Raw genomic sequence first — 14,582 nt, forward strand, 5'->3', positions numbered from 1 at the left:
GTCCACTCTCGTAGCCGAAATTATGGCGCCCGTAATGACCGTCGGTTGCCAGCTAGCTCCATTGATTAATCGAGTACGTATCTTAATTCAATCATCATAAAAAAACCAGCGATCGTGATTGGCGGCCACGATGGTTCTCACTGTGAAGGCGATAGTTTCTTCTCCCAGTCTCTCAGCATTAGAATATAAAGATTCGAAGTCACGCAGCACCCATTGTTTCCTCCAAGGCATCTCATTATAACGGCTAATTAACGCCGTTCTTTTTTACTATCGGTGGCTATTTGATATTAAAAAAATTTAAATCATACATATCATGATGATTAACGGCCGTAATACGCTATGATGGTCATGTTAAGAACACTGCCACTTTTTTTCTTTTTTTTTTTTTTACTACAACGATGACTTGACATAAGTGCGGTCCATAAAATAAAAAAAAATAAAACAAATATATAATTTTTTTAAATAAAATTATTATAGCGATAAGTTATATAGAATGCAGACTCAGCGTCTCTTTCTCTATAAACATATGTAGTATAATAAAAAATGGACTCATTTAAAAAACTACATATATTATGGAGTAGTACAACCTCTCAAAACACGTGGCACTTCGCTGCAACTCGGTGGGCCTCCACATCTTGCTTCCTTCATGGGCATCATGCCGACACTTGGTTGGAACTATTTTTTTTACAACAGTGACTTACACATAATAAACGTGGATGCATCCCATAAAATCAAAAAAATAGTTAAAAAATAAATTTATATTTTTTAAATAAAATTATTGAAGTAATGAACCGCATCGAATATCACCCAAGCCTGTAATATTATTTGTCCCTTTGTATAGTGTGATAAAAAAATTTATTTAAAAAATAATAAATATCATGGAGCCGTAATCACTCAAAACACGTGGCACTTCGCTGCAACTTGGTGGCCCTCCGCACCTCTCTTTTTTGATGGTTGTCGTGCCGACACTTGGGTTGGGTGGAACTCTGTTTAGACTCTTGGGACCAGTGGCGGTCCCACTAAAACGTGTCCTCTCTCACCGTCGACTTTTTCCCAGAACTGGGGCCCCCACCCCTTCCCTGTACCCCTTTCCAATACCTCATCCACTGCCATCCATTTCCAATCAAAAGGTTGACCCCGAATCTGACGGTCAGCAGCACGAGACAGATTCCCTGATCTAGTGCTGATACACCGAGTGTCTCGTTCACTTGTAGCACCCCCCACAAAAAAAAAGAAACTAATTCTTCTCACCATTCCGCGTCGCCTCTCTCCCTCGGATCGGGGTTGTCTCCATTGCGCGAAGAGGGAATCCATCGTTTTAGATCACCCACTGCACAGATCGCAAAGCGATGCAAACTCCATCGTTCATCCTCTGCACATCTCTCAAAGCAACCAGTGGATGATCCAACGGTGGATTCGATCTCACTTTAATCTTTTTTTACTCGTATCGATGCGGCCGTCCCCAAATAAGTCCCCCGTAAGGACCATCACTGCTCCATCATCTAGAGCGCCTCCTCCCCAATCTGCCGCTCGTTCCGTGCACCCTTACGATGGACCCGACCGGCCACCCTCCGCACAACCCCCGCTTCGGCTCGATCCCCCCCAACCCTCGCGGCGTCGTCGGTGCCGCCGCCGGCCACCGGCGAGCCTACTCCGAGACGTTCCTTCCCCTCCCCGACGACCTCCTCTTCGACTCTGACCCCGACTTCGGCATCTCCGACATCGAGTTCCCCTCCCTTTCAGATGACAGCCTCTCCGCAGGTGGCGGCCCACCGCCGGTCGACTCAGGGAGGTCGGATCCGCCGGCGGTGGAGCAGGGGAGGGTGGGAAGGCCCGCAGGGGGTAATCACCTCAGGAGCCTCTCTGTTGATGCCGCGTTCTTCGAGGGGCTGGCGTTACAGGGGCCGCCTCCTAGCAGCAGTGGCGGCGGGGTGCAGGACAGGAGAGGCCTCCACCGGCGGAGCGGATCGATGGACGGGGCTACGTCGCTGTTCGAGAGGGACTCGGCGCCGGCGTCGTCGGATCACGCGAAGAAAGCAGTGGCGACAGACAAGCTCGCTGATCTGGCCCTGATCGACCCCAAAAGAGCAAAAAGGCTTGAATTTTTTTTCCTCTGCCTTCTTTTCTTCCCCCTTTGAGTTCCATAAGATTTCGTCAAATTGGAATTTTCGGGAATTCGTATTATTGGATTTAGACTAATTCGAATTGTTTGGGGTTTCATTAGTCGGAAGTTCTCGATTAACTTCGAATTAATACTCTCTGTCCTTGTATTTTAGATCTAATTTGGGAGACTTTGTGGATTAAGTTTGCGTTTGGGCTTCTGTAAGATCAAGCTCTACCTGGTGTGCTTTACTTGATGGAGTATTTGAGGGGTTTTGTTTACTAATTTTTGTAGATGTTTTTATATATAATTAATTTCCTCCACTAACGTTTGCAAGGGTTTTCGGGTGTTCTGGTACTTGTACATAAATTCAACGGCCTTTCGCATTGCCAGAATCCCCCTTTTTATGTGAATTTTGTCGATACGTCCTCCCAAAAGTCCTATTTTTTCGGTGATTTTTTTTCGATATTCTCTCCTTTGACATGAGATTTCTGAGTGTTGTTAAATTTAGATACGCTATCTTTGTTCATTTGGATTAATGTGTTTTGTTTAATTCTCACAATCGATGATTCAATCTTCCTTTCTGTTCCTTGAACAAAAAATTTTGAGGTTGAAAAGAATGCTGTTTGTATGTTGTGTACCGAGAGAAAAAAAAGAAAAAAGAATACTCAAGTTCTTTCTTTATGTAAACATTTGTAGTCTCGTATGCAATTTTTATATACACTCATTCCTACGAGTGTTTTGATTCTATATTTCTGAGATAGAGATTATCGTCTACAGGATTCTTGCAAATAGGCAATCTGCTGCCAGGTCAAAGGAGAGGAAGATTCGGTACACCAGCGAACTTGAGCGGAAGGTTCAGACACTTCAGACAGAGGCAACCACTCTCTCAGCACAGCTTACTCTTTTGCAGGTAGGAGTCAAATTGGCTGCAGCAGTTTATTGTTAATTTCAACATTGAACAAATCCTTGATTGACTTAGTAGTATCAGGCTGCCTTCCTGTATGATGTGTTTGCCCCTCAATCTACATTTGATCAAGGATTGTTGGTGCCAGCTACAATATCCGCACCTGATATTATTTTTCTATGCTTTGAATTGTTTATTCATAGTTCATCATGTTGGTATCTACTGCAAGTGCCAAGTGTATCTATGTCAGGCCTTGCCAAGACGGCTTCAAGAATTGGTTATTGAACTCCGTGCCTTTTTTTTCCTTCCTTAAAAAAATTTATTAGCTAAGAGGTGAATGTCATCATTGCATTCATTAAAATTACGTAGTACTATAATTGCTCAAGTAAATTGTATGGAAACTGGTTCTTCATTGATTCCTGGTTTAGTATGGAATTATTGGTACTTTTTGATTGTGGTTTCTAGCACCAATTTGTTTTGCTAGCCATTTGATCTCCTTTTTGCAATACGTTGGTGGAAATTTCCAGAGTGCATATTTTATCATACATCTGGTTCCTTTATTTGTGTTAGTGTTAGGGGTCTGCTTAATTGCATTCTTGTAGAAGCACCTACTCTAAACTTTTAAGTTTTCTATTTGCATAGTGTCAAGTGTCAACTTAATCATCACTTGTAATGTTCTTTGTTTCTTTCTATTTTATGTTTAATGAGATTGTAATGAAGGTTTTTAAAGCATACCCTTAAATGATTTCAAAAGCAAACACAAATACAGGACCATCAAATAGTCTTTCTATCCTCTTTTCCCCTTCTTTTTAATGGATAGATGTTGGTTGTAACTGTATGGTGTTATTAGTCTCTACAAAAATTGTTGCTGGACTGCAAATATTAATTTTGGGATTGGTTAGTAGTGGGGTTGATATCATATGGGGTTTTGGGTATTACAATTGAGGCTATTCCTGGGGGTTTCTGCATGATCCAGTTTTGAAGCTTGAGTTGGTTATCTTTTCTATGTAGTGCTCCACATGCCTTCTCTAAGGTCTTATATTGTTGGTCACCCTGGCATTTATCAGTAGTTTGATATTAGCAGATCAAGAGATTTTTTTTTTCCAGAAATCATTGTATCGGTTATAGGTATATATGCCTTGACAACTTCCAGTTCTATATTGTGCCTTTATTGATAGATCCAAAGAGCAAGAGTGAAGCTGAACTATCGCAATTTCTCTCTAGAAAGGTTTGATAATTGGAGAAATTTAATAATTGATTGACTTGTATCATTCTGCTTTTTGCTTGAGAAATTATAAGGAAATCTAATCTGAATTTTTAAGCTGATTGAAACTGAAACGTTCAGCTAAACAAGTCCAAAGTGTGGGGCTCACATGAAGAAGAGAAAACACACAGAATCAATTTATCTATTATAATCTTTTTATTATATTTGTATATCTTCTTTTCACAGGTTTTCATTCTTGCCCTTAAATTTGTTTTTTTAGATTTTAATTAGTGATCATATTTGTTTGTTGGGATGAGGGAGCATCTATTTTCATAATGTCAACTGCTGGGATGACCTAAGTAATATCCAAATGATGTCAGGACTACTTAATAAAATATTTAGATTAGGGTTTAGTTGCATAAGTAGTTCATGTATAATAAACGCTAATACTATGTGTTATGGTATGCTTGTTGCTAAAATTGATGTATATTGGATCTTTGATATGATACTAATATGATATGCCTAGTTTTGTCTTAGATCAGGACAGAAATATGGTATGCAATATGCACCAGTGGTACAGCAAATTATCTTTTTAATTTACAATTTGAATGTGGCATTCACATGGCATGTGAGCATATGCATCATTTTCCCAAGATAATTTATATAGTAACTTAAGAATGTAGTGAAAGTGGATTGAATGGTATAAAGTACTCAGTGTCAGGTTCATTGTAAAATATATTTTAACACTTCTTGAAGGCTTCTCCAAGATAATTGAATATAGTAAGTTGAGAATGTAATGATGTGTAATGACCGAAAGTGAAATACGGGAGAATAGGTTATCATTGAAGAGTCATGAATCCAATTTCTGAATTCTGTTGATAGTTTCTGGTTCATCATCATGCCTATGTTTAAATGTGATTTATCAATAATGCCACATACTATCTAGGGAAGAAGTTTTGCCTTGACTTAAAAAGAGAATTCAAAGTTTTAACTTTATTTAGTTTCAAGGTCATTGGCATTTTGATTCAGACAACTTTTGGCTAATCTTGCACTTATATATTTTTCCAAATATAATAGGATGTACTGCAGAATGGTAAAAAAAAAAAAGGTTATGCTAATTCATGGTACTTATTATTAGGACCACTTTCCTATTACGGTAAAACTAAAAAATTTACTTTACCTCATGGATGACCAATTTCTGTAGGATCTTCTTTTTCACTTATGGTTCTTACTAACCTCCAAGCTTACCTTAATATCTTAACATATGCACTACTTCTTAACTCATCATTAGTATAATGACTTAATTTTCATTTTCTATTGTATCCCAGAGAGACACTACTGGTTTGACAACAGAGAACAGAGAACTCAAGTTGCGATTGCAGGCTATGGAGCAACAGGCTCATCTTCGTGATGGTATGTTTCTGATGCATTTACAAAGTCCTCTGTTCTGATTTAAGCTTAAATTTTTGGTGTTTGTGTTTCCTTCAATTTCATGGTTTAAAATGTTGGTAAACAATACCAAGCATCTTATTGTGATAAATAATTAGAGCTTTAGTTTAATGTGACACTAACTCTTCCTATAAACTCATTATTCTGGGGAATTAGGTGATAGGCTACATTTCACGCAAACTTGTCTATTATCTTTAGTTTCATCAACCAATCAGACAATATTAACAGTTTGCAGTCAAGGTTTCAACACCATTGGAATGGGGTAGCACCACCACTACAGTAACGTTTTGACTTCCGATGGAAAACCGGCACCAGTATGGGCCTAGGGATGCTGAAACCGGTTGGACCGATACTACTAACCACTCCAGTTGGTACCAGCTGCTTTTCATTGATCTTGATTTTGTCAATCTTGATGCCGACCATATTGGTACCTAACCAACGTCATACCATTCTGGTGGAAAACAGTTATGGAATTCGGTGCTGGTATTTAATACCTTGAATGCAGTAGTTCTGCTTGCTTTTCTTTTTTAAAAAAATGACTTCTTTCTCATATCGGTAAAAGCTTTAGTGGTGCAAGTTATTAGCAAAAGGCATGTATTAACTCTTCTTGCCTAGCATCATTATATTCTAGAGCTGACAATTTAAGTGAAAGAATCAGAAGATTGTTATATTTTCACAATGTAATGTTGTTTAAAATGTTCTCAGATTCACGGGTTGTCCAGTTTCTTGGCCAAGTGCTCTTAATGGAAAAACAACTTACTGTCTGCTACTTGAAGATACCAACATTGAATTATGGAGAGTTCATGTTACAATTATGTTACTGACTGTGAATGGCTTTTTGGTTCTTGTACAGCTCTGAACGAGGCTCTGAGGGAGGAAGTGCAAAGGCTTAAGATAGCAACTGGACAGCTTCCAAATATCAACGGAAATCGCTTCAATTGGGGACTTCAGCAGAATGTGCCCCCCTATCACCAAAGCGGACATCAGGCTCAGCATCGTCGATCTTCATCTCAGAGTTCTTCAAATGGCCAATCAATGAGCAGTCCATCTCTCAATGACCAAATGGACTTCATGTGAGGGCATAATCGATCACCAGCTACAGTTGCTGCTATCTCCGGATGAAATTCAGCTAAGGTGAAGCATAGTTCTTGTATATTAATGCATGTCTTCTAGGGAATTGTTGTTCTTTGTATGTTAATTATAACAATATTTGTATCCAAGATCCTTGACTGGAAGTATATTTTAAAAAAATCAGTTTGATATTTCGGTGCTTACTGTAACTTTGTACATTGGTGGATATGGAGATACCTACCTTCTCAAGATGAAGGGTGGGTACGGGGAATATCGTCGTGCTTGCTATTAGAGATAGCAAGCATTTTTCTTATCTTTTTCTTCTTTGAAACACATTTTGTGCGGCTTGATTTGTTGATTTTGAATGTCGATGTTCCTTCCCAAGACCCTCTTAATTTTAGGGGAAGCATTATTTGTGGAAGACATTGATGCCTCCTTGATCTGGAGAGTTGGTATTGCTGTTGTTTTCGTTAGTGAAGTATTCGCTGCCTATCTTTAGGTGTTTTAGGATGGTTAATAATTTCGGGGAGCCAGCAGAAGCTTAAAGTAGGGAGGGTTGAAGGTATAAGATTCACTGAGACACAGGGAAGGCTTTTTCCAGAGGAAAAAAACGCTAGTTGTATGTTCTAACTTCTAAGCGTCACTGTTCACTTATGGTCTGTTCCTTTGAGTTGAGTGTTGTCCTGAAAGCATGCCTTGCTACTCTCATGACGGTCTTGGTTCAACAACTATCCCCGTCTTTAATGAAGATGTCCTGATACCAGACGTCTTGCTACTCTCATGAGGGTCTTGGTTCAACAACTATCCCCGTCTTTAATGAAGATGTCCTTAATCCTGATACCAGACGTCGTCGTGTACGCACACAATTTATTTGAAGCAAGGAACGGACATCAAGAGCTTTCATTTTGCTCTTGCGCACAATTTAGACATTTGAGGCAAGGAACGGACATCAAGAGCTTTCATTTTGCTCACGCGTCTAGAATTGTCGTAGCTGAGAATGGAAGATGTAGAATTCGCCATCAGGGACTACACCATTAGACTAGCGGCGGCGGGGGTCGGCAGATCTTTGACTCATCAGTAGTGTGTGCCGAGCTTAGAGCTACATGGAAGGATATCTCTTATGTTAGGCAGATACTGGCTACGGGTCGCCTTTTTCTCGAAAAAGACTCGGCCACAGTGATTGAGTGGATCCGAGGTCGGAGATGCTTAGTAGAGGATTAACCGTTGTTCTACGACATTTGCGGATTACTGGAGAAGTGCAACTTCCACCAGACCACGCACGTCTACTGGAAGGCGAACAATGCTGCAGAATGGGTTGCTTCTTTCGCGGCTCACCACTATGAAGATTTCACCTGGGCAGACCTAGGGTCTGCGCCAGAGCCTTTATGCAGTCTTCTTTTTTTCTAATTTTGCTGGTCGCATCTATACTCATCGTGCGTAAGCCGCCGATGTACAAAAAAGAAGAAGAAGAAGAGGAGGAGAAATTATTGCTCAGAGATACTTGAGCTTCTTCAAGTTAGTTAATGCTCCTCATAGTTAATGCTTTTCATGGCATTTGTCCAAGACGAAGAGAAATTATTGCTAAGAGATACTTGAGCTTCTTCAAGTTAGTTAATGCTCCTTTTCAGATTTGATCTTATGTGTCGGGGGTACATTTCAGCGTCACAAACCATTCTTTTCCACACCAGAATTCTCTTTCTGATATTTATGTTATGAAAGAAAAAGTACAAAAATGAAAAAAAAAAATGTTACCCTGCCATAATGTGATGTGTTTCCAATGCCAATAAAAAGTAACCCATCCAATGGTATTTAACATCCAGAAAACTGCCAAATAAAATGCGTCCCAAGCAGAAATATCACAGACATTTTGTACCCAAAACAAACGCGCTACCAAGCTGCGCTACATCCCTTTTTAAAGTTCTTGTACAGTGTCATTGTACAAAATCCCTGTCAGATTTCGGATCTAATCAATATTGATATACCGAGTATCTTATCTGTTGATACGAAGTATTCCGGCGATCCCCACGATCCGAGGCTTTTGCTACTATGACTTTCCCCAACCACGATTTCCTGAGCCAGGATCGAACTCTCCATGAGATTCATAGTTGCATTACTTCATAGTTGATGCTTTTCATGGCATGCAAGGTGATTCGTGGAAACAATTGGAGCTATCATATATCAGAAGCCATAGCCAGCATGATGTTGCTCAATTCATAGAGAAATAAATTAGAGAAATAAAAATTGAGAATTCCTCTACCAGCTCCTGTTAATGCTAATTTACCAAAAGACTGATACTGGAATAGAGTAAGAATAGTTCCTCTATGATTACCAAAAGTTATTTCCTGCTACAACGGTCCACAAGCCATACGAGTTCGCCGCATCAAACAACAAAACAAGAAGCCGCATCAAACGGCAAAACAAGAAGCCTCTAACACAACAAAGCATCATTTCTGATGCAGAGAACAGAGACAGTTCTCATCACCTATATCTGCTGCAATACAGGGAAAAGGAATATTTCCATCCTCATAGCAGCTAGAACGATTCTGAATCAGTTCGTTCAAGAAAGTGTCAAGCTTCTCAACTGTGACGTTGGGCATCACCACAACATGAGCAATATTTCCCTCACAAGCAAGTTGCCAGCGGCGGACAAACTCACCATCTTTCGGCCTCTCAAATACCACGGTGCTGCTGAGCTCATTAAGCATTGCACTGACTCCTGCTGCTTTAAGACGATCTTTGAGATAGTGAGCATTCCTCAAGCACTTCTGGACTTCTTTCTGAAATCCCCTGTAACCTTTCCTGTTCAGGGTATACCAGAGGAAGATTGGGGCATGACCATTGCGGCTGCCCATGATGGTGGCATCCCTGGAAGCAAGATACTCGACGTTGCTTGAAAGGACTTTGATGTGCTCCAATCTGGTTATCTGAACACCGCAAGGCATAGGACATCCAACAAATTTGTGGCCAGACACGCTCACGCTTCCTATAGGCTTTTTGAATGTTACTTTAGGCGCCTGTCCAATATCACAAACATAACCCATATCAGGAATTGTAGTATTAGGACAACCATGTATTTTAAAATTTAAGGGATGGTTGCAATACATGATTCCAAAAGAAGAAAATGGTAGAAATAGCAAATCTTCCATGATGCAAAGGTTGGCAGTGTCTAGGTATCAGTAAATGGGCATGAGTTAAAAGTTAAACATACACGTTTAACGAATGGCATCATAAGCCCAAAGAGAGCACCATCACAGTGAATATAGAATCTATCTCTAAACCCACTTTCTTCAAGAGTTTGTATAACCATATCAAGATCATCAACTGCTCCCTTCACCGTTGTTCCTGCAGATGATACAAATTAGAAAGGCAAGAAAAAACTGACATGGAGACTAGAAAAAGAAAATATAGATAGTATTTTACCAATGTTGACATTGACAATGGCTGGTTTTCCCTTGTTTTGGATTAGTTTGTTTCTGAAATCCTTGCAATCAATCTCGCCAGAGACCAGAGTGTCAACCCTTACGCATTCCATTCGATACATCCTTGCTGCTTTAAAAACTGAGTAATGGGACTCCCTTGAGGCATACAAGATTCCATCTGGAAAAACTTCCCGCCTGCACAGCCAATTGCAAAAAGCATAGCAGTGTTAAAATCCAAATAGCCAGGTTATTTTAAATTTCATCTTTCTGAAGAGAACTATAATTCCTTTATAAAAACATAAAGAACTGTGTGAGTGTAATACAGGAATCTCACAGATAGGTCACACAACTTATGTGTTTCCTACCAATTGCTCATTCCTGTATCGACACCATAAAGGCTGCAGCTATTGGAAAGCTTCACCTTCCAGTAGGGGTGGGAGGGTGTGCACATGTAATTTGTGTTACTAAATCATTTCCTAAATATCAAACCCATGTAAGATTACCAACCCGACAAGAAAACCATGTAGATTCCCTTCGGTACCACAATTTGTGATGTAACCCCAGTATTCATTCCTTTCTAACTCCCACAGACGAGCAAACCAATCTAATACTCCCACTTCGAACTGCCTGGAATGGACGCCGTAGTTGCTTTCAATGAAAGGATCACCAAGATTGTTGATGGAAAAATGTTGCAGCTGGCTCAGAGCACCATAATCAAAGTCCAAATTGTAGGGGTAACCTAAAATAGAACCATGATCAGCCATAAAGTGAAAGAAGTTGGTAAGTGTACATTAACAATCTCTACATTCCACTACTGACATGTTTTAGAAAGAGAATTGATATCAACCTTATGAAATATATTTTCAAATATAGCGTTCAAGAAGATTGGTTTCATCAAAGAAGATAATAGCTCAAGTTGGGATTGCAAGAAATTGATACCAGATGCTGTTCAGCCAATTGCAGAAATATAAAGTGCCCTTCCAACAAAATGATAGATGTGGAGAATGAGCTAAATAACATGTACTGATAATTGCCTGGTACCATATATTGAAATTGTGATTGTTATGATGCAATGACTTAAAGATTCTTTTTTAGAGTCCGAAAGAAAAAAGGGTAGCGATAAGATCTAAGCATTGATAGATATGTAAAAAAGTAAGACGATCCCCTAGAATTTGAAGCTTATTATTACAGTATTTTGTGCATAATTGAAGTGCAGGATGCTTGAGTATCTTCTTTTCCATCATCATTCACTCGACTGATCGAAGAAGACCCAAAGCATGGAACCTCTAGGCCAGTGATGTAAAGAATACAAGAAGGTGGAGTGTATTAGCACATTCAGTATAGTGGCAAGTTTGATCCAAGGAAAAGAAGATATTTTGTCAAGTAAACATGTTCTAATCTACCAATGCTTCAGCATGCTACTGGGGTACAAAGTGAATGATGCCAAAAGGCACTAATGAATAATAATGGAACTTGTTACTTGGTTAGACTAATCAAATGCGTGGTTGAACTGCTTCTTATACTTTCTGAGTTTTATTTGGGAGGACCCCGTATCCAACCCAACAGAGACAGTGGTTGAAAGATTCGGAGAAGATTTTGGCATCTAGGAGGAAAAGATTCCTATGAATGGGGCTAGAGTACCATAATTATGAAGTCAACAGTCTTAATCCAGCACCATACATCCCAAACCAGGATGTCTTTTGCGGAGGTAAATAAGGTGAAAAAATTTCAAAAAAAAAAAAAATCTTTTTTCCTGGAGGTGGGCAAACAATAAAAGAAAGCTTTGTCTACCGACATGGAAAACTGTCTCAAATCCCTGTAGAGAAGAAGACCTTGGAATTGGAACGAGAAAACCCACATCTGGCATTACTTGCAACATAATTTTGGATGCTTGAAGGAAAATGAACCTGTATTAAACAGACAGATACGCCATGCAAAAACATATTCGTGCGGAAGTAGCTTAACAGTCAGCAGAGAAAACAAGATGCAGCTAAAATGCAATCTTTGGTGGAGATTCTACAAAATTTATGGCTTATAGGAACACAAAATCTTCCAATTTAACATATTTTGCAAACCTGACATGCCAAATTTGATAACAGCTTTAAAGATGAAAGCAGAACTAATATCGGTAGCACATATATCAGGATTAGCCTTTAGCTGCTCTATTTGCTTGCAATGCGCTGCCTATCAAAGTAGGCGAACGCCGTAAACTCCTCTTGCCCTTGTTACGCAAGATGCCAACAAAGAACCTTGGTTCCGTTGCGCCCTGTATTCCGAGGCAACCACACACAAAAATTGTGGGCCGGCTCTAGATCAAGGTCCGTCGAACAATGAAGTGCTACACCAGCACCAATAGACTGGCTTCTCTCAGCAGGGCGTCACGAACTATGTCGGTCCTTAATAGACGAGCTTAAAACTCTAAATCTTTTGTTCTACCTTCAAAAGACCATTAAAACCCACTCCACCATGCAAACAACAAAAGTAACAACAAAGAATTCAAACGGATAGAACAATGCAATGCATGTGATAGAAAGAAAAGCTAATCATACCTAAATGGTGCTTGGTCCTCTCAATGAGGGATTTCCTGTACCTCGCCAGGACGCTGGCCATATAAGCCTCCCTCTCCCCGGTGACCTCGTCGTCCGCCTCGGGCTCGTTAATGGCGAAGCACAATTTGTGCACGTTCCTCCCGAGTACGATCTCCCGGCTCTTCCCGTCCATGCCCTCCAAGACTCCATTCGGCTGAGAATCCACGGGGGCCGAGATGTCCTTCGGATCGAACTCCTCCGGCAGCAGGTCCGCCTTCTCCCGCAGATCCATGGATACCTTCCCCACGCTCCCCACCATGACTGCTTCGATCCGTCAAAAATGGAACGCAGATGCCCTGATTCCGCTCGGATTTCTCGGGCGGACGTAATCCAACGCTAGGGCATGGAGGTGGAAACAGTCAAGAACAAAGAGAAAATCGACAAGACAGCACTAAAATTCCCCGAAAAAATCGAGCAAATCCATCAAACAATGATAAATCTATGGAGAATATGAGGAGAATTTGGCCACGAGAGCACAAAAGAGGGCGAGAAGAGAGGGGGAAGTCACGTTACCCACGGATCTCCTCTCTTTCCCGGAGAAGCGGAGAGGGAGCGAAGGCGGCAAGAAGAGAGGGAAAAAAGGGAGGAGGGCTTGGAATATATAGAGAAGGTAGCGCCTGAGTGAAAAATATCTTGGAAATCAAAAAAATTTTAATGCCTTTTATAAAATAATTGTTTTGTTTTAAAAAGTTTTTTAATAGATATGTTTGTATTTTTTATTATTAAATCAATACTTAGCATGTACATACAATGCATACAAGATATAAATATTATATTAAAATTTAATATTTTAAATTTATCGTAAATGATAGATGTATTTGTATTTGAGTTGTTTCTAATTATATCATTTAGATATTTATTAAAAGTTAACAATTTGTAGCGCATGCGATATTTGAAGAGTGTGAATGCTTAAATGCTCGTATCATTAATTGAAGTATTGACATATTTCTTTGTGTGAAAAAATATCTTTCAGACGTTGTATGAGCAAAAGCCACAAACCCATTACACGTGTCGATTTTTCTGAGTTAAGAACTAAAATTGAACTCGTCTAAAGAACGTCTCGTATGAAAAGGAAAGGCATGCTCGTTTTTCTCGCGAAAAGGTGTAGGGTAGGGCAATCGTGAGCCCATGGGCCCCACGGGTTACAAGTGTCGGGGATTCCGTATTTCGCGATTCGCTCTCCGCCTCTAAAATCCCTGCCCCAGGTCAGCACTCTTGTGATCCCATCTCACCACGACGCAAGGCCAATAATCTCCGGCCACGTTTCAGAACTGAGTTTTTTACCAACCTGGAGTCGCGCTTCACTCCACAAATACTGCAGAGACGATGCAAAGCCAACCACCTCCTGCCACGTTGCAGAACTGATTTTTTTAAAATTTAATTACGCTTTTGGTCCTCCGAATTTAAGTAAGTTTTTTAATAAATCTTGAAAAATCTCAAATTTGGTTTCATTATTTTGCGACTATTTTAGTGTCTTTTTTTTTTTTTCAAGACCGACTACCTTCTTCCATCGAAAATTTCTACTTGCATTAATCAGTGATTACGTGGCCGATTAAACAACAGAAATCATTTAAATAGATAATTATATAGCCAATTGGTGATGACATGATATATAGACAATGACGTGGCATATAGGTGATGACATGGTATATACTATAAAATTTCTGTCCAAAAGTGTCCAGTCGTTAAATGTCACATTATTATCCATACGCTACATCATCACCCATAGATCCCATACGCTATATCATCATCCATATGCTACATCATCACTTATATATTATAAATTATGTTTTTGATCCTCTAAATTTAAACAAATAGTTTTACATAGTCCCTATAACTTAAA

The 14,582-nt window shown here is 39.8% G+C and overlaps 2 protein-coding genes across 3 annotated transcripts; one reads left to right on the forward strand and one right to left on the reverse strand.

The window, feature by feature from the left end:
- Nucleotides 1-1,453: 1,453 nt before the first annotated feature.
- LOC103701196 (transcription factor VIP1) lies at nucleotides 1,454-6,935 on the forward strand. The gene is made up of 4 exons (XM_008783171.6): nucleotides 1,454-2,095; nucleotides 2,882-3,014; nucleotides 5,541-5,625; nucleotides 6,515-6,935. Exons 1-4 carry the CDS (start codon nucleotides 1,551-1,553, stop codon nucleotides 6,736-6,738), a joined length of 987 nt encoding a protein of 328 aa, XP_008781393.1. The 5' UTR covers nucleotides 1,454-1,550; the 3' UTR covers nucleotides 6,739-6,935.
- A 2,097-nt stretch (nucleotides 6,936-9,032) lies between these two features.
- On the reverse strand, nucleotides 9,033-13,374 carry EMB1075 (Pyridoxal phosphate (PLP)-dependent transferases superfamily protein). Of its 2 annotated transcripts, XM_008783170.6 has the most exons (6): nucleotides 13,253-13,374; nucleotides 12,701-13,075; nucleotides 10,659-10,890; nucleotides 10,153-10,346; nucleotides 9,941-10,074; nucleotides 9,033-9,746 (listed from the first exon to the last, which is right to left on the reverse strand). In XM_008783170.6, the coding sequence occupies exons 2-6, from the start codon at nucleotides 12,996-12,998 to the stop codon at nucleotides 9,177-9,179; spliced, it is 1,428 nt and encodes a 475-aa protein (XP_008781392.3). In that variant the 5' UTR covers nucleotides 12,999-13,075; nucleotides 13,253-13,374; the 3' UTR covers nucleotides 9,033-9,176. The 2 variants fall into 2 exon arrangements, with proteins under 2 accessions (XP_008781392.3, XP_089786409.1); XM_089930283.1 differs by lacking the exon at nucleotides 13,253-13,374 and having other exon boundaries at nucleotides 12,701-13,151.
- Nucleotides 13,375-14,582: the final 1,208 nt, after the last annotated feature.

Source organism: Phoenix dactylifera, chromosome 4 (assembly GCF_051530095.1).
Source record: "Phoenix dactylifera cultivar Ajwa chromosome 4, Ajwa_hap1_PhDact_Kaust_v1.1, whole genome shotgun sequence".
NCBI lineage: Eukaryota > Viridiplantae > Streptophyta > Magnoliopsida > Arecales > Arecaceae > Phoenix > Phoenix dactylifera.

What these genes read in the sequence shown, in the direction of transcription:
- EMB1075 (XM_008783170.6), bottom strand. Translation starts at nt 12,998, where the DNA reads ATGGTGGGGAGCGTGGGGAAGGTATCCATGGATCTGCGGGAGAAGGCG. An exon ending in GAGGACCAAGCACCATTTAG is followed by an intron (nt 10,891 to 12,700) that starts GTATGATTAGCT and finishes GTTCTATTTTAG; the next exon opens with GTTACCCCTACAATTTGGAC. An exon ending in CTACATGGTTTTCTTGTCGG is followed by an intron (nt 10,347 to 10,658) that starts GTTGGTAATCTT and finishes TTGGCTGTGCAG; the next exon opens with GCGGGAAGTTTTTCCAGATG.
- LOC103701196 (XM_008783171.6), top strand. Translation starts at nt 1,551, where the DNA reads ATGGACCCGACCGGCCACCCTCCGCACAACCCCCGCTTCGGCTCGATC. An exon ending in GACCCCAAAAGAGCAAAAAG is followed by an intron (nt 2,096 to 2,881) that starts GCTTGAATTTTT and finishes TATCGTCTACAG; the next exon opens with GATTCTTGCAAATAGGCAAT. An exon ending in CACAGCTTACTCTTTTGCAG is followed by an intron (nt 3,015 to 5,540) that starts GTAGGAGTCAAA and finishes ATTGTATCCCAG; the next exon opens with AGAGACACTACTGGTTTGAC.